General features: G+C 53.8%; 1 protein-coding gene across 2 annotated transcripts in view; it reads right to left on the bottom strand.

Annotated features, from left to right (window-relative positions):
- Positions 1–22,166, bottom strand: part of NOL4L (nucleolar protein 4-like) — a 78,028-nt gene that overhangs the window by 53,330 nt on the left and 2,532 nt on the right. The window contains exons 2-3 of one of the 2 annotated variants that reach the window (XM_010841714.1): positions 17,659–17,770; positions 8,771–8,880 (exon numbers count right to left, since the gene is read on the bottom strand). In XM_010841714.1, the coding sequence (XP_010840016.1) occupies positions 8,771–8,880; positions 17,659–17,770 (222 nt within the window). Of the gene's footprint in view, positions 1–8,770; positions 8,976–17,658; positions 17,771–22,166 lie in introns of those variants that run through there. The other variant, XM_010841715.1, reaches the window with a different exon arrangement.

Genomic DNA, 22,166 nt, shown 5'->3' with positions numbered 1-22,166 from the left:
AGAGGGATGAGGACTCAGAGAGAGAATGAGCAGATCCCTGTTTTAATCCCTCCCTGTCCCACAGCCTGGTCTAAAAGATTAAAAAAGTAAATGTGCCTAGCCCCAAAGTGGAAACCACCCAAATGGCTGCCAACGGATGAACGGAAATCAACAATGTGGTCTATTTATACAATGGAATAGCATGCAGCCATTAAAAGGAATGAGGTTTTGACACATGCTGCCACATGGATGAGCCTTGGAAACAACATGCTAAGTGAAATAAGCCAGACACAGAAGGACAAATAATGTGATTCCACTTAAAAGAGGTACTTGGACAGTCAAATTTAGAAAGTGAAACAGTGGTTACCAGCGGCTGGGGGTGGGAGGAATTATTGCTTAACTGTTACAGAGTTTCTGTCTGGGGTGATGAAAAATTTTGGAAATAGGGGTAATGATTGCATAACATCATGAATGTACTTGATGTCACTGAACTATACACTTAAAATGATTAAAGTGGCACATTTCACATTTTGCCACAATTAAGAAAGTGAATGTCGAGAGCTTTTCAGAGTGGGCTTGTTTCCCTCTCCACTAAGGAAGATGGGAACCTAAGAAAGTTTCACACGTGGAATGTGCTCCTTTCCTGCCCCCAATCCTCGCCTGGCTCCCCGGTGCTGGCTGGGGAAAGGGCTCTCTCGTGACTTCCCTTCTAAGAGGCACATGTGCTGAGTCCCTTCGCCTCCTCTTTCTTCTTCCTTCTCCCCCTTTTCCCAAATTGGCTCTGGCCTTCCCCAGCCCAGGTCCTCCTAGAGCTGTTATCCCTCAGCATCCCTCACCTGGACCTTCTGGGCTGGTCCAAATCTCATTTTAAAATAAGCGAGTGTCCCCTGAACCACCTGGCAGGTTCCTGGTCTCTTCCTGTTTCTGTTTTCTTATCTTGGATTACAGTTCCATGGCCACTGTCTTGTCCTCTCTACTAAGAAGAGCTCCTGGAGACCAGCTATGCTGTCTTATTCATCTTTGTGGCCCAAGAACAATCTTGGACAAGGTCCTTCACTGTGTCTACTGAATCAAGTTGGCATAATAAGATTGCCATCAACAGCACCAGAGGTCACTGAGGCTTTCTCTGTGCTTCTAAGGTGTCCCAGCGCTGTGCTGCGCACTGCGCCTGCTTTGTGTCATTTAACTCTTGGGCTAAATCTGTGAGGTGTACTGATATTATACTGTTATTACTCTCAAGTAACAGGAGAAAAGGGCTTCCCTGGTTGCTTAGATGGTAAAGAATCCACCTGCCAAGCAGGAGACTTGAGTTCGATCCCTGGGTCGGGAAGATCCCCTGGAGGAGGAAATGGCAACCCACTCCAATATTCTTGCCTGGGAAATACCAAGGACAGAGGACCCAGCGGGCTACAGTCCTTGAGGTTGGGACGCGACTGAGCAACTAAACAACAGGAGGAGGAAAAAGGAGCCCAGAGAGGTGAAGTGATTAGCTCCAAGTTACACAAGGAGCCCGGAGAGGTGAAGTGACTAGCTCCAAGTTACACAGCCAGTAGGCAGAACTGGGACTGTCACTCCAGGGTCTTCGGTGGGTGGGCTGGAATCCTGGCTGAGAGCAGTGCCGCTCCACACCGCCTCCTGAAAGGAGCAGGAGGGCCAGTACTCTAGGGGACCCCCGGCTCTCTGGGCAGGGACTACCCTGCAGGCCCCACATCTAGGGGGTGGGGGAGGGAAGTCTGCCCTTCCTCCCCCAACCTCCAAGACCCAGGGAAAACTCTGGGCCAGGGGAGAGCTGCAGAGGAGAGGGAGGCAGAGGTTAATGGAGACAAATAAGAGCCTCCATCACGCGGGTTTAAACAATGGAGCGCTGCGCCGCTTCACACACTGCTGCGAGAACCATTAAAACCATTAGCGGGACATTAGTGCTGCTCCAAGAATTGAAGCGAGGGAGGCGGGAAGCGAAGGAAGGTGCTGACAGGCTTCCCACTCTGAAAGGAGCAAGGAGTTGGGGAGGGAGGGTGGCCAGGGGTTGCCCTGGGGAAGTTGCTAAGCCTCCCGGGGAGGAGGGGGGGGTGTCCCAGTCTCTGCTTCTATAAAATGAAAGTGTGTGTCGGGGAAGGAGCACATGATTTGTCTTTCTCCTTGGGATCTGGATCTGATTTCTACAACGGGGTCTTGATTCAAACACTGTGATCTCAGGAAAGATCAGGTTCATATCCCCTATAACATGGATATCAAATTCTATATGTACCCCAGCAGGTAATTGGGCATTCACAAGGCAGGGGGAGACCTCCACCCCACCCAGGCCCCCTACCAAACCCCTCCTTCCCACATTTCCTTAAGCTTCATCTATGTCAGGCGGCTCCCAGTTCCCAAGCCAAACAAAGCTCTCTGCCTGCTCTGCCAGCATCTCTGCCAAGGACGTTTTTTCTCTCCACTAGCCCCGCCAGCGACCCGGCGCTCAGGGCCCAGGTGACCCACCACCTCGGATTCTAAGGAGAGCACCCTCACCCAAGAAGTCCATGGAGAAGCAGGGCACGTGGCTGTGGCAGGGGCACAGGTTTGGATGGAAAAGATCTGAGTTGCAGTTCATGTTAGCGGTTGTGTGACCTTGAGCAAATACGGAAACTTCTTGAGCCTCAGCTACGAAACCAGCAAGATGAGGATGATAACGTGACCCTGTTGAGCTGGGAGGGTGAGGGGCGATGTTTGTAAAGGGCTGGACACAGAACAGGTGCCTGAAACGGCATCCACTCTGCTTCCCTGTCCCACCTCTAAGCGCTTCTACAGACCCCAGAATGTTGATTTTGATTTTCCTCGTCTCTTTCACTGGACTGTGAGAGGCAGCAGGGCAGAGAGACTGTTCACCATGGTCTCCTTAGCACCTGCCAGCTCAGGTGCATGATGGATGGATGGATAGACGGATGGGGGGGATACGAGTGAGGAATGAGTGAGTGACAAGAGAATTATAAGATCAGCTTATCTGGTAGGTGGAAACATCAAGGGTTGGATAGTAAAGAGACTGAATAATACAGGAAAGCAAAGCGGGTTGTAAAATGGTACGCACAGGATAATTCCGTTTTCTATTCAGTAGTCTGGAAGGTTGAACACCAAAATATTCAGTGATCCAGGTGGTAGGAGGATGGTGATTTTTATCACCATGCTTTTGTTTTTTGGTGACGGAGGCCAGATGTATTTGTGTAATTTTTTTTTCAGTATGAAAAATAGAATAAAATGAGACAGAAAACAAAACCAGTGTCTACATGAAGAGATCCTAACACTGCCCTTCATCTTGCACACAGCGCTGAAAGGGAATTTGAAAGGTCAGCGGCTGGGGGTGCGCTTGCTGGCCACCTCTAGCCTTATGAGTGTGGCCTGCAGCCCTCCCTGGGACCCCACCTCTGGCCTTATGAGTGTGGCCTGCATCCTCCCTGGGACCCCATCTTTGGCCTTATGAGTGTGGCCTGCAGCCCTCCTGGGACCCCATCTCTGGCCTTATGAGTGTGGCCTGCAGCCTCCCTGGGACCCTTATGAGTGTGGCCTGCACCCTCCCTGGGACCCCATCTTTGGCCTTATGAGTGTGGCCTGCAGCCCTCCCTGGGACCCTTATGAGTGTGGCCTGCACCCTCCCTGGGACCCCATCTTATCAGAAGAATGCTTTGGAACATTCTTCATGACAGTCCACATCTCATGAGATCTTCACACCCAGCCCCCTACAAGAAAACACATTCGTCATCGGTAAAACTAAATGTGGTTTCAGTTGTATATCTTCATGATGCTTTCCCAAATAAGGGGGAAAAAAACCTGACTTTATCGGGTGCCCCTCGCCTATTTTCAGCTCTTTGTGGCCACCGAAATGACAGCTTGTGGGGGATCTTGTGTCTTAGGATGGAGGTCCCGGGAGGGTGGACCTAAATGTCCCACATGTTGAGACGCCATAATAAATATTCACTGCATTGGATCAGACGTCAATATTCTGTTTGGTTCCTGTGAACATTATTATTGGAATTCCCAGGTGACGCTAGTGGTAAAGAATGCCCCTGCCAATGCAGGAGACGTAAGAGACATGGGTTTGATCTCTAGGTTGGGATGATCCCCTGGAGGAGGCAATGGCAACCCGCTCTATTATTCTTGCTTGGAGAATCCTATGGACAGAGGAGCCTCGCAGGCTACAGCCCATGGGGTGGCAAAGAGTTGGACATGACTGAAGTGACTTCAGCACGTATGCATGAACATTATTATTAGATTTTCACATTACCTAATATCCTCTGCAGAGAAAGACCCATTTCTCAGCACATTAATCCAACACAACTGGACAAAGGTAACACGATTCCGTCCACTTCACAAACAAACCCCACCGCCTGTTCATTGTCTGCTCAAAGCTGAGGGAGGGGAAAATGTCCTCCTCGCCTTACTGTTGTAGTGTCTCCTGGATACCTAATGCTGGGAAAAAAACGAATTCTTAGGTTCTTCTCACTCAGAGATTTTAGATGTAGAGCTTTGTTCAGCATTCATAAAATATCATTCATCCCAGCTGCTGTTATTTACAATTGGGTTTATCTTCCATTCCAGCCTTCATGAATGATGTGCAGACACTACAGGTGTCTTCTGTTGGCAGACCGTTCGGGGTCAGAGGGATGCTGCAGCGAATGAAACGACTCCCAAAGCCTTGTCTCGGGACATGGTGTTTGACGGCAGCAGAGCCAGACCCATGCTGCACTGGGACGGGGAGCCATTCACCCACTCAAAGGGGAGCCCTGCTCTGACATCACTACAGGAAGTGCTAAACGCCTAGTCATGTCCGACTCTTTGCAAACCCACGGGCTGTAGCCTGCTAGGCTCCTCTGTCCATGGGGTTCTCCAGGCAAGAATACTGGAGTGGGTTGCCATTCCCTTCTCCAGGGGATCTTCCCGACTCAAGGATCAAACCTGGGTCTCCTGCATTGCAGGCAGATTCCTTACGGTCTGAGTCGTCTAAGCCATTAGGGAAGCTACATTTGCGCTACAGGAAAGAAGCTACCAATTCAAGTAAGTGTATTTTTAGTTTTCAACTCAAGCTGAAAAATCAAAGACACCTGGGTCCTTGGCCCTTCCTTGCTGCTGCAGATAAATAACCTGGCGAGCAGTGTGACTTCTTGTTTTACCACGTGCCTGGCTATTGAGCCAGGATCACAGTGCTGGTTGAAAGGCTGAGGCCTTGAGCACTCACTGCGGTGCGTGCAGGGCGGGAGGCTGACAGCTGGAGGGCCCCAAGTGGAAGGGCCTCCTCACACACACTGCCTCTCCTGCCAGGCGTGTGCAAGGAGGGTCTGCATTTTTACCTTCTACCACACACTGGAGAAGGTCGGGGACATTCAGAGGGCCCCAGTTTGGGAAACCAGGGATGGAGGTGAAGAACAGTCAACTCCACTGTCAACTCAAGCCACCTCAATCTCAGCTTCAGCCCCACCCCCCTGGGGACAAACACCTCCCACACTCCCTCTCTATCAGAGTAGCCTGAACCTCACCAGGGCGACTTATCCATGAACTTCCGTTCATTCACAGATGACCATCAAGCGCTTACATGCTGGACTTCCTTGGTGGACCAGTGGTTAAGAATCCACCTATCATATATTCAGAGAAAAACATGGCCCGAAAAGATCCATGCACCCCAGTGTTCACTGCAGCGCTGTTTACAACAGCCAAGACATGGAAGCAACCTAAATGTCCATCAACAGAGGAGTGGATAAAGAAGATGTACATGTGCACAATGGAATATTACTCAGCCATTAAAAAGAATGAGACAAGGCCATTTGCAGCAACATGAATGGACCTAGAGAATGTCAAAATGAGTGAAGCAAGCCAGACGGCGAAGGAGAAACATCACACGACGTCCCTTATATGTGGAATCGAAAATGATATAAACAAACTTACTTACAAAACAGAAAGAGACTCACAGACTTAGGAAACGAACTCACGGTTGCTGGGGGTGGCAGGTCGGAAGGGATGGTTAGGAACTTGGGAATGTCCTGTACACACTGCCTGCTATATTTAAAATGGACAACAAAGACCTACTGTACAGCACAGGGAATTCTGCTCAGTGTTATGTGCCAGCCTGGATGGGAGTGGGGTTTGGGGGCGAGTGGATACATATGTATGGCTGAGCCCTTCTGCTGTTCACCTGAAACTATCACATTGTTAATCAGCTATACCCAATTCAAAATGTTCTTAGTGTTAAAAAAATAATAATTAAATTAAAAAAAAAAAAAAAGACTCTGCCTGCCAATGCAAGGGACACAGGTTTCATCCCTGGTTGGGGAAGATTCCACAAGCCTGTGTGCCCCAACTACTGAGCCCGTGCTCTGCAGCAAGAGAATCCACCACAATAAGAAGCCCACATGTCACAACTAGAGAAAGCCCATGTGGAGCAACAAAGACCTAGAGCAGCCATAAATAGATAAATAAAAAGTGTTAAAAGTGTTTACATGCCCAATGCTGTGTTTCTCCCAGTTTTCTTTAGCTTCAGAACTGCTCACACTCTCTGCACCAGCCATACCAGCCTCTCAAATTGTCCTCCCTCAAGCCACAGGGCCTTTGCACAAGCTGTTTCCTCAGACTGGTGCTCTCTACCCTGAAGATCTAACTCAGCTCAAGCCTCCTCAAGCCTCCTCTTCTGAGGCAAACCTTCCTGACGCCTGCGTTGGTCCCCCCATCGTGCCCATCTAACTACTCATGGCACCACGTGCCTCCTGCCTGGCACTTGTCACAGCTGTACCCATGATGGCTGGTTAATCTCTCCCCCAACTCTGCTGCCTGCTATGACCTTAGCACTTGTGTATGACTTTTTCATTAGTGTCTGTCTCCCCTCAGATCATAAGAAGAGCTGGGAATGGTGCTGTCTTTGGTCATCCCTAGAGCCTGGCTCTTGGAGTAGGGCTCCATAAATATTTGTTAAATGACTGAATCCTTGTCAATGCACCTAACCAGCTTCCCTGGTGGCTCAGACAGTAATGAATCTGCCTGCAAAGCAGTAGACCCAGGTTTGATCCCTGGGTTGGGAAGATCCCCTGGAGAAGGGAATGGCAACCCACTCCAGTATTCTTGCCTGGAGAATCCCATGGATGGAGGAACCTGGCAGGCTACGGTCCATGGGGTCACAAAGAGTTGGACACGACTGAGCAACTAACACACACACACCCACCCACCCCAGTCTTATTTCCTCTTGGGTTCATTCATGTTAAGTCACTTTAGTCATGTCCAACTCTTTGTGGACCCACCAGGCTCCTCTTTTCTATGACGGTCGCATCCCTAAGAAACTTCAAAAACAGCGGGGATAATGGTGTCGGTTTTCCACTCAAAACCGCAAAGTTGTTTTGTGCAGAAAATGCCAGTTATAAGGGTGTTGCTCTAACAGAAGCAACAGTTATAAAATCTAAGCACCACTACATGGGGTGAAGCACAAAGGCACTCAAACAGCCAGACAGCAGGAGTTCAGCCCCACGGCTTTTCTTTTCCCCACAAAACGGCGCTTGAGCCCAGTTCACCGCCAGAACCGGCAGTGGTCAGTGCACCACACTGGGATCCCTCATGAACGGATCTTGGTATGTTTCCTTCGGTTATACAAACTCCTGCTGTCTCTGGGGCACTAAGGGGTTCCCCAGGTGGTGCTAGTGGTACTGAACCTGCCTCCCAGTGCTGGAGAGGTAAGAGGCGCGGGTTCCATCCCTGGGTCGGGATGAAAAGACGGGAGAGAGGCAAACAACTCCACACCCAGAGCCCAGCTTACTTCATCGCCCTCTTGAGGCTGTGGGGACGGGAGGGCCACCACACCTCCTCCTCAGGGCAATGCAGAACTCAAGCCAAGTGGCTCAGATCCTCAGACCCCAGCCCCAGATGCGACCTGAGCACCTCCAGCTACATCCCCTCAGAGCTGACAGCAGAGCTGTCACCCTCCTCGGCGGACACACACCCAGGTTGTCAAGGAGACCAGCCACATCCTGGATGGAATGCACCCAGGGCTGGAAGTCAGACTTCCAACGGAGGAGAGAACAACCCATTTCCCTAGTCGCGCCTCAAAGATACGGGAGGTTCAAACATCACAGCTGATGAGAAAGCTTGAAGCAGGAGGTGAGACACTCTGACTCTGGGTTGGAGCAGTGGTCGGGGAGAGGGGTGGCACTCACCCAGTCTTTCTCTGAAAGACAGTCAGGCTATGCGCCTTGCAAAGGGCTAGAAGGTGGGCTGTGGAGGGAGGTGGGCAGGAGCGGCTTTCTTTTCACAGCCTGTTTCCATGGTGCCTGACAGCCCTGGGCAATCCACAGCTGGGGAGTCCTGGGCAGCCCGGGGAGGCGGGGGGTGCGGGCAGGGCCTTATCTCACGCTGGGCCACCTTCCCCGGCTCACCCTCCAGGCCCGCTGGGTCCCCAAGAGTGACAGAGGCTACAGGCAGGCGTGGCCTCCCTCTTGCCTCCCCAGGGCAAGGAGACGAGTGGCGCAGTAGAGGGCAGAGCAGGGCAAGGGCAAGCCGAGAGCCAAGGCCAGCAGCTCTCACCCCTCCCACTTCCACCCCCTTACCCCTGCCCTTGAGGAAGGCTTCCCCGAAGACCTGGCAGGGCGGTCTACTCAGCAGACCTTCTCACTAGGAACACGTTCCTTCCCTCCTCTCAGCCAGGACTGCCCGGCCCAGATAAGCAGATAAGGGCCTCTCTGGTTTCCAGTGTGTTTACACAGGCTGTGGCCCCACATCTCGGAAAGGCTCAACCACATCCAGGCAAGTTAGGACGCCTCCGGTGGGGCGAGTGGGACGGATGCCTTACCTGCTCCTGGGAATTCATCACGCGCAACTTCATCTGTTTCAGGTACGTGGAGGTGAGGGGCATGTTGTAATCGATGATCCCGGAGACCAGAGGAGACGGAGGCTCGTTTTCTGGTGGATAGAAGAAAAGGAAGTCCCTTTCAGCCTGTGTGGGGGGCCACCAGCAACATGGCACCCATGGGGGGAACCCAACACGGGGCCCGGGGAGGAGGCCAGGCGGGCAGGCGGTCTCTGACTCATGGAGCACCCACAGTATCTGGCCCGTGGATGTGGACTGCATGGTGCTGAGAGTGTTTCTCAACTAAGTAACCGTGTTTAGTAAGAGAGGTCACAGTTGAAAATTGGGGATTTCTGGCTGCTTTGAAAAATGGAAGGTCTGGCTACACAGGGCCCTCACTCTCACATGGCAAACACCCACTGCTGCTGAGCCTCTCCTTTTACACAGGGCTCGAGGGCTCTGTTCTGCTGCAGTGTCCACCTGTTCCTCTTGCCCTGCACACTTGCACTCAACGATGATGCTTGCCAGGCCCTTGAAGTCAAATATGTAAGTTTCCTACGCTGGTCACATGCCACACTGCCCCACGCTGACCCTCACCCCCCACAGCATCCTCACTAAAGCCGCCATGGACCACCTGGCTCACAGATCTGGGCCAGGCCTCCAGTCCACCCAAATTCTAGTTCCTCTTTAATCACATGGAGAGGAGCATTGTTCCTCCCTTTTATTGCTTTCTTGTCCTGAAGATCAAAGTAACGCATATTCCTTTTGTAGCGCATTTGCAAAGTGTGGAAAGATGTAAAGAAAAAAAAAAAGTCCATAATTGCACCAAGCAGTTGGCATATGCTTCTGTTTATTTTTTCCTCTGTGATTTCTTTTTTACATACTTGATATCATAATGCATACCGAGAATAACAGTCTGCTTTGAAACCTTTTTTTTTTTGCTTAACATTTTGTCATAGGCATTTCCCCTACCATCAAAAATCTTGTTTTGCTTTGCAAATATAATTTTTATATCCCTGTATTGTTTTATCATATGTTCTGTTAGTTACTCCCTTATGAGTGGCTACTTAGGCTATCTGCTATCAGGGGCTACTTATAAACACTGCTGGGAACATCTCTGTACGTGAATACTGGTCTGTATTTGCGATCATTTCCTTTTTAGACCAGATTCCAAAACATGGAATTCATGGGTCAAATGGTAGGAATATTTAACAACTTTTTTCTTTTTCCTTAACCTCACCCAGAGGCATGTGGCATCTTAGTTAGAACAAGGGATCTTAGTTAGAACAAGTTACTTATAGGACAAGGGTCAAACCCATGTCTCCTGCACTGGAAGCGCAGAGTCTTAACCACTGGCAAGTCCCTACTCAATGACTCTTGAAAATGTCTGGTCACGCTGCCTTCTGCAAAGGCTCCTGCAGTGGGCCCAGCTTGCCACTTTGCTGTGCATCTTAGGTCCCTCTGTGGGTGCCATTTAGGAGCGACTGCAATGGCGCAGGAGTTAAGTCAACTAGACTGGAAGCATGATTCAAGGGAAGCCCATTGCCACTCTTTCCAGTCCAGCCTCCCCTTCAGATGTCTGCTGCTGTGACCAAGCTGGAAACCATGAAGCCACCTGCTGGGACCCGTCACACAAAGCAGGGCCTCATTTCGTCATTTAGTCATTTGACCTGGCTTCACCCTCTGTCTGGGGAGTCATCATGTTTACCTGTTTTCTGGCTGCCTCCTCCCCCAGCCTCCAAGGGCACCGGGCTTTGACCCAAGTCCTCCTTGGTGCCTAGTTCTATCTGTGGGCTGGGGTTGGAGTGGCGTGAGAAGTAGGGGCGACTTTCCGATGAGCTGAAGCCTGCCTGCCGCCACTGGCAACACGCCCAGAAGGACAGGCTGGAGGGAAGTCGGTGACCGGTGGGTTGGAGGAAGGCAGGGATCTGCTGAAGCTGCCACTCAGAGCCAGAGCCCAGGCCGGCAGGCCCCCACAACCTTGAAAACACTGCTGAGTGAAAGAAGCCAGACGCCACGGGACAAACACTGGGGGATTCCATGTGGATGCAGCAGCTGGAACAGGCATGTTCACACAGACAGAAAGTAGAAGAGGGGCTACCAGGGCCAGGGCATCTGGGGAAGGGAAGTTACTGCTTCATGGGGCTGCAGGTTCTGTTTGGCAGGACGAAGAGTTTTGGAAAATAGATGGTGGTGATGACTGCTGGGCAGTGAGTATAACTATAATGCCACTGAATTGTACACTTAAAATGTATTAAAATTGCAAGTTTTGCATTATGTTTTACCACAATAAAGAAAAATGGCTCCCGCAAACAAGAGAGCAAAACTAGCCAGGGGGCACCAGGGCCGTTCCTACTTGGCGAGGATAGAACAGCCCCGCGGAGAACAGGGTCCACGCATCTTGAGGTGGTGCCCCTCTGGTGACTGTACTGTTTGAATAACATTTTCTATCAAGTTTTTTAAAAACGCAGAGCTTCGTTTTGCTATTTTTTTTCCTTAAGGAAAAAAAAAAAAAAGTGGACGCGCTGTGCGGCTTGTGGAAGGAGTTTAGTTCCCAGACCAGGGATCGAACCCGGTCCCCTGCAGTGGAAGCGGTGAGTCCTAACCGCTGGACCAGCAAAGGAAGCCGTTGTTGAGTTTTTGAAAGCCATGTTGTCATATGAAGAAATATTCGTTCTTCCAGGACTCACTAACAGGGAGTCTTAGGAACTGGCTTAAAAAATGGGCCAAACTTTTCCTTCTATTAAGGGAGCCCCTCCTGGTTCTGCGGCAGAGGGCTTTTCTGACACAGCGCACACTGGCCCCACCAGCACAGACGCCCAGTGCTGTGGGGAAACTAGAATTCGTTTTTGTGATTGTGGGTTCTCTTCTTCTTGCTGCCCCACCATCTACCCAGACCTGACCTCTTCAACCCGGGGCAGGGGGCACGCTGGGACCTGCCTACCCCCTCACCCCCCCACCCCCACAACTCCATGAGGCCGGACGCACTGTGTGAGGCAGACCCCGCAGCCACACTGAGATGATGTCATTCGAAAGAGCCACGGTTCCTGTTTTGGAGTGAGCGTCTTCAGATGGAGAAGACGGCCGTTTGCATTTTGTTTCCTCAGAGACAAAGCTGTCTGCTGAGAAGTTGCTGGACAACGTGGTACGTGAGAAGGGCCCCCCACCCTAAGGGTCCCTGGTCAGAGCCTCAGATGAAGACTTCATCAGGTGACGTGGAGACGTCCTCTGCGTTTCGTTGTCCTAGGAGGCCGGACACTGTATTCCTTTACCAATGGTCACCCGTGTCCTGCCTGAAATGCCGTGAATCCTTACAAAGAGGTAACTTAAGAAAAAAAACAAACAGGACCTTCCCTGGCAGTCCAGTGGTTAAGACTCCACACTTCTACTGCAGCGGGTGAGGGTTCCATTCCTGGTCTGGGAAGTAAGATCCTTTGTGCCTGGCGGCACAGTCAGGAAAAAAAAAAAGTAATATGAAAAATATAAAAATAAATAAATAAAAAGAAAAAATTTAAAGCCAAGGTTCAGCTTAGTTTAGGGCAGGGAAAAACCCACAATGGCTGGGAAGGTGCTCTTGGGAAGTGGGAGAAGGCGTCTTCCTTGGCCTGTTCCCTCCGCAGCACGTCCACAGTTCAGAAACTGCTTCTGGTGCCCAGAGGTGAGCCAGGAGAGCTCAGGAAGAGGAGGTTGAATGCCCTCATTGGCTGCGGGGAGGGGACAGGGGGGTGGAGTGGAGCGGGACACCCTGGGCACACAGACGAATCCATCAGAGATCCGTGTGCTGTGAAATGCTTGCGTCCGCAGTTCCAGAAGTGAGGGCTCTGTCAGGGAGGCAGGACCTTGGCAGGCGGGAGACATTCCCGGGGAGGGAACGCGCCAGGGAGCTGGCTGTGGGAGGTCAGGGCTCGGGCCACACCGCAGCCAAGAGACAGGCAGGCAGGTTTTTGGCAGCAAGGGAGCTGCATGGTTCTGGGAGTGATAAGCACCACACACATAGACTTATAAGAAGGAGCTAAGGAACAGGGCCAGTGGGGGCTCCCTGGAGTCACGTGCTCACGTAGGGAGGTAGGGGATGAGCGAAGATGAACCCACGAATGAGGAAGAAGCAGCTTCCCCGGGTTCTGCTGGATGGGCCAGGTCCCTGCCGTGGTCAATAAACACAGGGGCCATGCCTGAGCCACTGCAAGGAACCTGAGAGCACCAGTGAGTTCAGAGCTAGTAAGGGTCACGGAGCTGAAATAACCCCTTAGGTGGCTGGTGAGAGAGACAGAGGAATCACCCGAAGAAATGTTTCAACACCTTTTTTGCCAAGGAAACCTGAAACCAGCCCCAGCACTAGACCCAGCTTTACAGGCTGTTGAAGAGTCCATGACGCAGAGGCTCTCCCCAGGCCAAGCCGAGCGCTGACCACAGCCGGGCCTCAGTGACCAGGCCAATCCACGCAAACTCCAGCTGAGGAGGTGGCCTGGATCGTCCAGGTGGAGCACAGGGTGGCAAATTCTCTTGAGTTTCCACCCACAGGAATGGAGGAACTCCTCAATCCAGAGACACCCAGAGAGTTTCTGGGTACCAGGGCAAGAGCTCTCAGGGTCAGGGCTGGGTGGGTGAAGGATGTGTGCGCAATAAAGGCCTGGTGCAGAGGAAACGTGGGACTGGCCAACCGGCCACGGGGTTCAGATTTGGAACTAGAGATCCCAGGCCTGGGGTTGGCTTAGAAGGTGATGAAAAAAAAAAACCCCTCTCTTCCAGGGAAGCGAATCAATAGGTCAGCAAGTCTTCAAGGAGCACCGAAGGGTGTGCATTCATGGCGGGGATGGTGGGGGGAAGGGCACAGGGCCGGCCCCTGGGCCCAGCAGGGCGGGACTGATGGCCAGTCCATTAGCGCTCCAAGGAGGAAGAGCTCCAGGGCCGCTGGCGTAGGTCCAGGCAGCTTTGTGGAGTGGGTATTTCAACAGGAATTCTGTTCAGTCACTGGGACGACAGCTACTGAGCCCTGCCAGGGCTCCATGCAGACCCTCCTGCATGAGGCTCCCAAGGACTCCCCAGTTTACAGATGAGGCAACCTCCCCAGATTACACAGCGGGTGAGCGTGAGAAGGGACAGAGGGCAGGCCAGAGCAGGCGAGGCTGCAGGGGCAGAGGAACGAACCGGAATGGGGTCACGTGGGGCAGGACAGGAAGTGGGGGGCTCTGGAGCGGCCAGGCAGGGAGGGGGTTGAAAACCACTGCAGGGACGCCACCACCTGAGTGGACGGCTCTGGCTGAGGAGGGACCCTTTGGGGGGTAACCGGCGCTGCCCGCTGCTAACTCTTCGTCTGCCACGTAAACAGCATTTTGTCACATCAAAGAAAATTGAGACGTGCCCTCTCCCGAAGCCCCTCTCCACAGCGGCCCAGGGCTGGGACCAGGGCACACCCAGCTCTCATCTTTGCCTCCTCTCCACCCAGACTCGCTCAGGGGCTGGTGGAGCTGGGAGGCCCTGGAATTTCCCATCCTTGGACTTCCTGATCCTTGCAGCCTCCTTTGTTTGTGCTCCTGGCGCTGGGGGAGGGCATGGGGCTGTCCAGCATACTCTCCCACCACCACCTCCGCCCCCTTATTGCCCCCTCCTGGGACAAACCACCACTGAGCAGGGGAGGCTGCTCTGCTTCCTTTCTTTCTTTCTAACACGAGGCCAGGAAGCAAGGCGCCCTCCCAGCCGCCCCTCGAGAACTCTCCATCCTGCTCTGTGGCCCCCTCCCGCCCCACCTTCCTGGGACAGGAACCTGGGGCCTGCCTCTGGGGCCAGGCGCAGGCTCTGATTTCCCGGAGGGCAGGCGAAGGAGGAGGGAAGGCTGGCAGAGCAGAGCAGAGCAGGGGTGCCTGTGAAAGGGGAGTCGGTGCAGCTGACCACATCCAGAGAGGCCAGCCTGGTGGGCAGAGACAGCGTCTCCACGCTCTCAGCTGGGGCAGGAGATGGGAGGACCTGCCAGCTGACGACAGGGGTCCAAGCACAAATGCCTCTGACCATTGAGAAGACAGCAGAGTCTTTCAGCCTCTAAGGCTCTCCACTAGCAGCCTCCAGAAACCCTTCAGGCCAGCGGCCAGGCTGCAGGTGCTTGCTTGGGAGGGTGACCGTGTGTCTCTTCATGGGACACCTGGAAGCTGGCAGCCTTGCGTTTGGCTGGGACAACAATACTGGGTGGAGTGGGGGACAAGCTGATGTTTCCCAGGCACCCGTCGCACCAACCGCCCTACAGACGGGCTCGTTTAATTCAACTTCATCCTCCTGAAAACCCCAAGAGAGAAATGTTGCTCCCATTTGCTGATGGGAAGCTAAGTTCTCCTGCTTTCTGGGGGACCTTGGACAAGTCACATCACCGCACCACCTCTGTGCCTCCTCTCCTCAGCTGTGAACCAGGTCAGACACCTCCCAGGATCGCAGCAGCTATCATGAGCAGCTGATGTCCAGAGAGGTTCTCTAACCTGCTGAGGGACACTCAGCAGGGAGCAGGGCAGCACACCCAGGCCTGCCTGACCCCAAGCCCACCTTCTGAGACACTGAGGCCACGCCGCCTCTGGCTCCCTTGAGATCTCCTCCTCTCCCTGCGTGTGGGCAGCTCCACTCCTGGGGACAGGGAAGTGGCATTCGGCCTGAGGACAGGCGAGGATGGGCAGGGCACAGACTTACTCCGCCCTGCCGTCTTCCTGCTGGAGCCCCTGGACACGGAGGCTCCCGCACAGAACCCACGAAGCTGGACGTGAGGACCGTCCTCCACACCAGCGGGGAGAGGGGAACACAACAGACGGAGCCTGCAGACACCCCAGAGCAGTCCACAAACACAGCCCCTCCTGCCTGCCTCTGTTCCCCCAGGTTCTGTGTCTGACTTCGCCAGTCGCTATGGAAACGATAAGGGCAGCACAGGAGGGGACAGGCGCATGGGTGGGCAGGGACGATGCAGCTACCACCAGGCCTGTGCCCCTGGGACGAGGACCCGGGCAGGGTGGGGAGGAGCAGGGAAAGTCCCCTAGCCCAGCGGCAGGTGCTAAGGGGGCTGTCTTCGCACAGGGGTTGCAGCTGCCGAGCCAGGGCCAGGCCCTGTGGGGCAGGGGCCCTCCGTCAGGCCTCAGGCGTTATCACAGTAACTGCCACAGCCTCGGTTCCCTCGTCCTGTGCGGAAGCCCTGCCCTAGGTACAGGGTTTAACTCTCAAATTTCATCAGGACCCTGCCCCTCTCTCCCGTTACCAGGTAGGTGCCATTATTAACTCCATTTCACACATGAGCAAACTTAGGCTCAGAGAGGTGAAGTCACTTGTTCAGGACACACGGTTACTGAGCGGCAGAGCTCAGATTTAAACGCACTCAGTGCGGTCCTGGCGCGCCTGGCTCTTAAACCAGGAACCCAGCACTTACGAGGGATGAACTACGTTAACTCCTGTCCCTCATACATCAGCAGCTATCCGATGAACTCAGTGAAGTGGCCATGGCCTAATGGCCCCCAAGGACAGGAAAGCCTCTGGGTTTGTGAAGTGGCTGCTGTCCAAAGTCGCATCAGGGCCCGACTACCAGCCAGGAAAATGACTCTGATGCTGGGAAAGATCGAAGGCAAGAGGAGAAGGGGACGACAGAGGATGAGATGGTTGGATGGCATCACGGACTCAATGGACATGAGTTTGAGCAAATTCTGGGAGATAGTGAAGGACAGGGAAGCCTGGCATGCTGCACTCCATGGGGTTGCAAAGAGTCAGACACGACTGAGCGGCTGAACTACCAGCCAGGAAGAAAACCCCACTGGCGTCTACATTCCAATGCCCTGCGGTCGCTGGGCGGTGCTGTTGGTTTTCACCACATTTGGTGGACGCCACTGGGGCACCGCCTGAGGAAGTGGCTCACCCTTCTGTTCCCATCCTCAGGCAAACACCCCAACACCCACCGACTTCAGCACCCTTTGCAGGCCTGATGCCTAGCAGCCCTGATAAGCCGCCCATCTGGGCACCATTCCTCAGGCTTGAGTTACGGTCACACCAGCCAAATGTAATGGCCCTTCTTGCTGTGCCAAAGCCACCTTCGAACAGATGGCCCAGACTTACTGGAGGGAGGCCTCTGGGACGTTCAGGGTGAAGCTTTGGGGGGACTGAGGTGGGGGTCCTTGCAGGGAAGAGCTAGAGAGCATGGATGTCTGTCTAAGGGACCAGCTTGGACTGATCACACATGCTCTGGGCATCTTCTCTTTTTTCCCTATTTTTTGGCTTCACTGTGTGGCATGCGGGATCTTAGTTCCCTGACTAAGGATCGAACTTGTGCCCCGTGCCGTGCAAGTGCAGTGTCTTACCATGGAACCACCAAGAAAGTCCCTCTGGGCATTTTCAATTCTAACCAATCCCCACAGATCTGGGTGTGCACTGGGGGTAAAGGGCAGGGGACAAAGACTTAGGGAAGCCTACTACTAACGGCAGGAAGGCGGCTGTAGGGTAGAAAGGCGCACGCAGCGAGGGCTGTGCTCCTGTCCCTAGGGAGGGCACAGTCAGGTCAGTGAGACCAGATCCACGTGGATACTGCCGGGGGTGGGGGGGAGGACCTGGGTGGCGAGGACTGCAGAGTTTAGGAAATGGGGTGAGGTGGCCATTTCCGTCTGCAACCTCGGTGGGAGAAGAGAGTGTTGAAGGGCAGTAGGAATGTACTGTTGGTTTTTAAATGAAACTTGACATTAAAAAAAACAACCATAACAAACCAAACCTAAAATGAGGCTCTCTGGGCAGCTCCATGGACCCATGCTGGCCCCTGGGAATTATGACAGCTGCTGGTCATGCACTTTTCTGTCCCTGCCAGCAAAGGGCAGGCCCTGCTGGGGAAGAGCCCCTCCCCTGCACAGCCTCCCCCAGGCCTCCAGCCCGTCCACCTGCTCCCCTACCTTTGGGCTCCAGGCCGTTGGAATTAAAGTGCATCCTCTTCTGACACTCCGTGCAGCTCATCAGGAACCGGGTCACGGCTTCCCGTGGAAGGAAGGCGTAGGTCTCCGCGATCTGGGGGAGAAAGGAGGCTGGCTGTTACGCGGATCCGTGCGGAGGCAGCTTGCTCACCGGGTCACCAAGGGATCTGCTTTGGTGGCAGGCACTTGGCCCTTGCCAGGAAGGGCAGGGATTTGAGGAGCAAGAGGCAGATGTCTTAAGAGTCTCAGCCATAGAAATGAGTCAGTGCTTTCGCAGAATACCAGTAGTTTTAAAATTTTAAATGAAGGAAGCTTAAAAATTATAAAAGCAAAACACTGAAACATCATCTAGTCTATAACCTGTGTTCTCATAAATTGGGAATATTCCTCTCAGGTCATTTCATCACTGCTACTGAAGAATGAGTTGAGAAACACTGCTCCAGGGAGAAGGCAATGGCACCCCACTCCAGTACTCTTGCCTGGAAAATCCCATGGACAGAGGAGCCTGGTGAGCTGCAGTCCATGGGGTCGCTGGGGGTCGGACATGACTGAGCGACTTCACTTTCACTTTTCACTTTCATGCATTGGAGAAGGAAATGGCAACCCACTCCAGTATTCTTGCCTGGAGAATCCCAGGGACGGGGAGCCTGGTGGGCTGCCGTCTATGGGGTCGCGCAGAGTCGGACACGACTGAAGCGACTTAGCAGCAGCAGCAGCAGCAGCAGCAGCTCCAGGGTAGGAGGAAACAACTCCCACTTTTAGAGAAGGATAAAGTGAGCCCCACTTATAAATCTACCGGCTGCGGGCCTATAAACAGAGCCCAACGCTCTACAGGCTATTCCTTGACCTAGTCACAGACCCAAGAGAGCTGTGAAATGCCTCAAATTGGACAGGCTTTCAGGAAGCCCCGTGTTCCAGGCAAGGTCACAAGGCCCAGAGAAGTGAACCAATTCATTTAAGGTCACACGGCTCTTTATAATAGTGCCAGACTAGAGCCGAAGCTCCAGGTCACCCTCAGAGCTGCCTCCAGAGGGCCTCCCCTAGCTACAGAGAAAGAGTCAGCAGTGTGGGAGGGAAGGTGAAAGCGATGTCAGGGAACACAAGAAAGCGGCTGGGTGGGGGAGTGGGGAAGAAGCGGGGTGTAGTCCCAGCAGCTCAGTCCTCTCCTCTTGCTCTGGGTTTTGGGAAAAACCAGGTTGGTCCTGGTTTGGCTGCCTGAGGGGGCCGGAGGGACCTCTTGGGCCCAGGTTCTCTGGCTGAAGCCGGCAGCTGCCCGGTTGCGGGTTTCACACATTTCCCAGAGCCTGGGCCGTCTCACTCTCTCCACTAAGGGGCAGCATCACCCCAGCGTTCCTCCGTCCTCGCCGCAGCCCAGCCGGGAAAGTTGGCCGAGGGCTCTGGTCAGCCCACAGCAGGGTATTGGTGGGAGGTGAGCTGCTCTCCAGGACACACCTGGTCTGTTCCTTCAGGATGCACACGCACCCTGCTCCATCTCTGTGGTGGCCAGGAAGGGGGGCAGGGTGGGGCAGAGAGGAGGGGACTCAAGAGGGTTGCCAGGCTCTCCTTCCCCGTGCCCCCCGCCCTGCGGCCAGGCCCTTGGAGGACAGGCTTGGGCTCTGCTGCCTGTGGAGCTCCATGGGCCAGTCCTGCCTGGTGGCTGGCTGCAAATGCAGAGTTAATTTTGGTGACACAATTGTTATTTCTCAGCTGATTTGATGCTCTGCGGAGCAGGCAGGCTCCTTGATGAGTTATCTCCCTTCCAAATTCTTTGTCTGATTGCCTTCCTCTGGAGGTCAGGAACAAGGGCAAACCCCTGCTCTCCAATTAGAACCAGTGGATGGGAAGGTCTGAGGGCGAAGACACGGGGCTGGGCTCTCCTGCCACACACGGGGACATCTTTATCCCTAGCCTGGGGCCGCCTGGAAGTCTCAGGGCAGCAGGTCCCTCTCGGGCCCAGGGGGTTGGGAGGGACGGGTCCTCTTGAGGGGCTGACAGCTATAGGAGTAAAGGGAAGAGGGAGGGACACCCTCTGGGTCAGGCAGAGGGCTGAGGCTGAGTTGGGCCAACAGATGACCTCCTAAGGAACTGAGCTGGGGCATCCAGGTCAGGCCTCAGAAGAGCTGAGCTGAGCACGTGGAGGAGGAGGGTTGCAGTCTGCTGGGAGAGGAAGAAAGGTTGATACCATGGGGAAAGCCTGACTTCAACGCATGGAGCTCTTTGACCGCTGGGCAGAGACAGATTCTACAGGACTTAGGGAGGGCCTGCCTGGCTGGGCTGCTCTGCTTAGGGCTGCCCGTGGCGTGGGCAGAGGCCCTGCTTGCCGCCTGGCCCACTGAGGATACAGGGGCAGTTACCAGAAAGTGCCCAGGGGCCTGGGCCTTAGCAGAGACCCAGCAGATGCAAAGGCTGGCTGGAGTGCCACAGGGCACTGGTGCACTGGGTGCACAACTTCTGGCTCTGGATCCCACGGAAGGGCAGACGGGCAAACCCAAGGCAGGTGGGTGAGAAGCCCTTGGAGCTGTCCGAGGGCCCTATGCGGCTGGATGGTCTGCAGTCTCGCTAAGAGCTCCCATGGGGCGTCAGTAAAATGTCCAGCTCTGCGCTGCTGTAGGACCTGAATGGAGGAGGATGCCTTCCCCTACCAAGGCCTTCAACCTCCTGTGGGCATCTTTTGGTTCATGCTCCTGCCTCATCCACGTGAGAAATGGGACCTCCCTTTCTGTTTGGCTGCACAGATGCCCGAGGCCACAGGACCACAGGGTGAGCTGAGACGTGGAGGATCATCCCAGCTGATGCCCTAGTCAGCAGGATGGTGGTTTTCTGATAGTTTTAGAGCTACAGACACTGTTCTGGAAATAGACTCTTATCCTGAAGCCCAAAACGTGACACAGATAAAGACAGAGCTGCTGCATTTAAGAAGGGGCCCATCCCCGCCCAGCAGCGCTCGGCGGCCCTGGACTGTCTGTTGCCTTGCTCTCAGGCCTCCAGCCTGGATGTTGAGACCGATACCTGAATCTGCCTTTTATGTCTTTCTTACTGGGAAAAGCTGAGTGAGATTTCATTGGGAGGGAGTGCAGAAGCTATTTGCAGAGTCGCTGACTTGCAAGGCCCCATTTTCACTCCCCAACTCAGAGGCCGACAAAGACAGATGAGGCCAATTGGGGGGATTTGCACCACTCTACAAGATCCTCCTTCTGCCCTGAGGGCGGATTAGCACGTGGTGGGCCTGGAGCAGCTGCTGACCACATCTGGCCCCAACTCCAAAGTGGTCTGGGCAGTCAGATCAGGGCTCCAAAGCCCGACCTCGCCTTCCAGCACCCCGGGAGAGAGGAAGGAAGCAACAACACTCACTCTGATTCAGGTGGGTGCAGACATCAGGGCTTCCCTGGCGGCTCAGCTGGTAAAGATCTACCTGCAATGAGGGAGACCTGGGTTCGATCCCTGGGTTGGGAAGATCCCCTAGAGAAGAGAACGGCTACCCACTCCAGTATTCTGGTTTGGAGAATTCTGGCCTGGGTCCAAACAGTTGGACACAACTGAGCGACTTTCACTTTCATGAGACATCAGAAACAAGCTTCCCTGGTAAAGAATCCACCTGCAATGCAGGAGACCCCGGTTCGATTCCTGGGTCGAGAAGATCCCCTGGAGACGGGATAGACTACCCGCTTCAGTATTCTTCAGCTTCCCTGGTGGAAAAGAATCCGCCTGCAATGTGGGAGACCTGGGATAGATCCCTGGGTTGGAAAGATCCCCTGGAGGAGGGCATGGCAACCCACTCCAGTATTCTTGCCTGGAGAATCCCCATGGACAGAGGAGCCTGGTGGGCTACAATCCATGGGGTCTCAAAGAGTCAGACACAACTGAGCGACTAAGCACAGACATTAGAAACACTCCTTGAAAAAGGACCAGTCCTCTATGTGGGCTCAGAGAACTTTGTAGAACACATAGCTCTGCCTTGGCAAGACTCCCTGGGGTCCTCTGGACCTTAGGCCATGTGGCATCAGAGGCAAAGTTAAGGCAGGGCTTCCTGCCCAAGATGGGGACTCCCTGTAGTGTCCATTGTCAATGGTCATCAACCCCTGGCTCATAGACCTAGTTTCAGAAAGCTCCTTACCTGCCCTCCCCAATCCACTGCTGGACAGTGGTAGGTGCTAAAAAGTTCTTTTCCTATTGAAGAGTGTGCCTCCTTTAATGCTTTGAACAAGACTGCCCATCTCTCCTGCAGTCCCCTGCTCCCTTGGGCACCCCAGGCCTATAAGACTTCATAAAGTCCCAGGTGCCCCCAGAAACAGCGAGGCAATCCCAGAATTCAGGTTTGGCAAAGCATACACAGATAGGTCCAAAAAACCCTCCAAAGGGCCTGATGCAAACCCTGAGGTGCCAGGCTGTACCCCTCTGCAGCCATCAGCACCGAGTCTCCTAGCAGGCATGGATGGGGCTGAAGAGCTAGGCTTGGGTTGAAGCAAATGGGAGCAGGTAAAAAGAGGACG

This window comes from Bison bison, unplaced genomic scaffold (genome assembly GCF_000754665.1).
Source record: "Bison bison bison isolate TAMUID 2011002044 unplaced genomic scaffold, Bison_UMD1.0 scf7180017864167, whole genome shotgun sequence".
NCBI lineage: Eukaryota > Metazoa > Chordata > Mammalia > Artiodactyla > Bovidae > Bison > Bison bison.
This window is presented reverse-complemented; position numbering and strand designations above follow the sequence as displayed.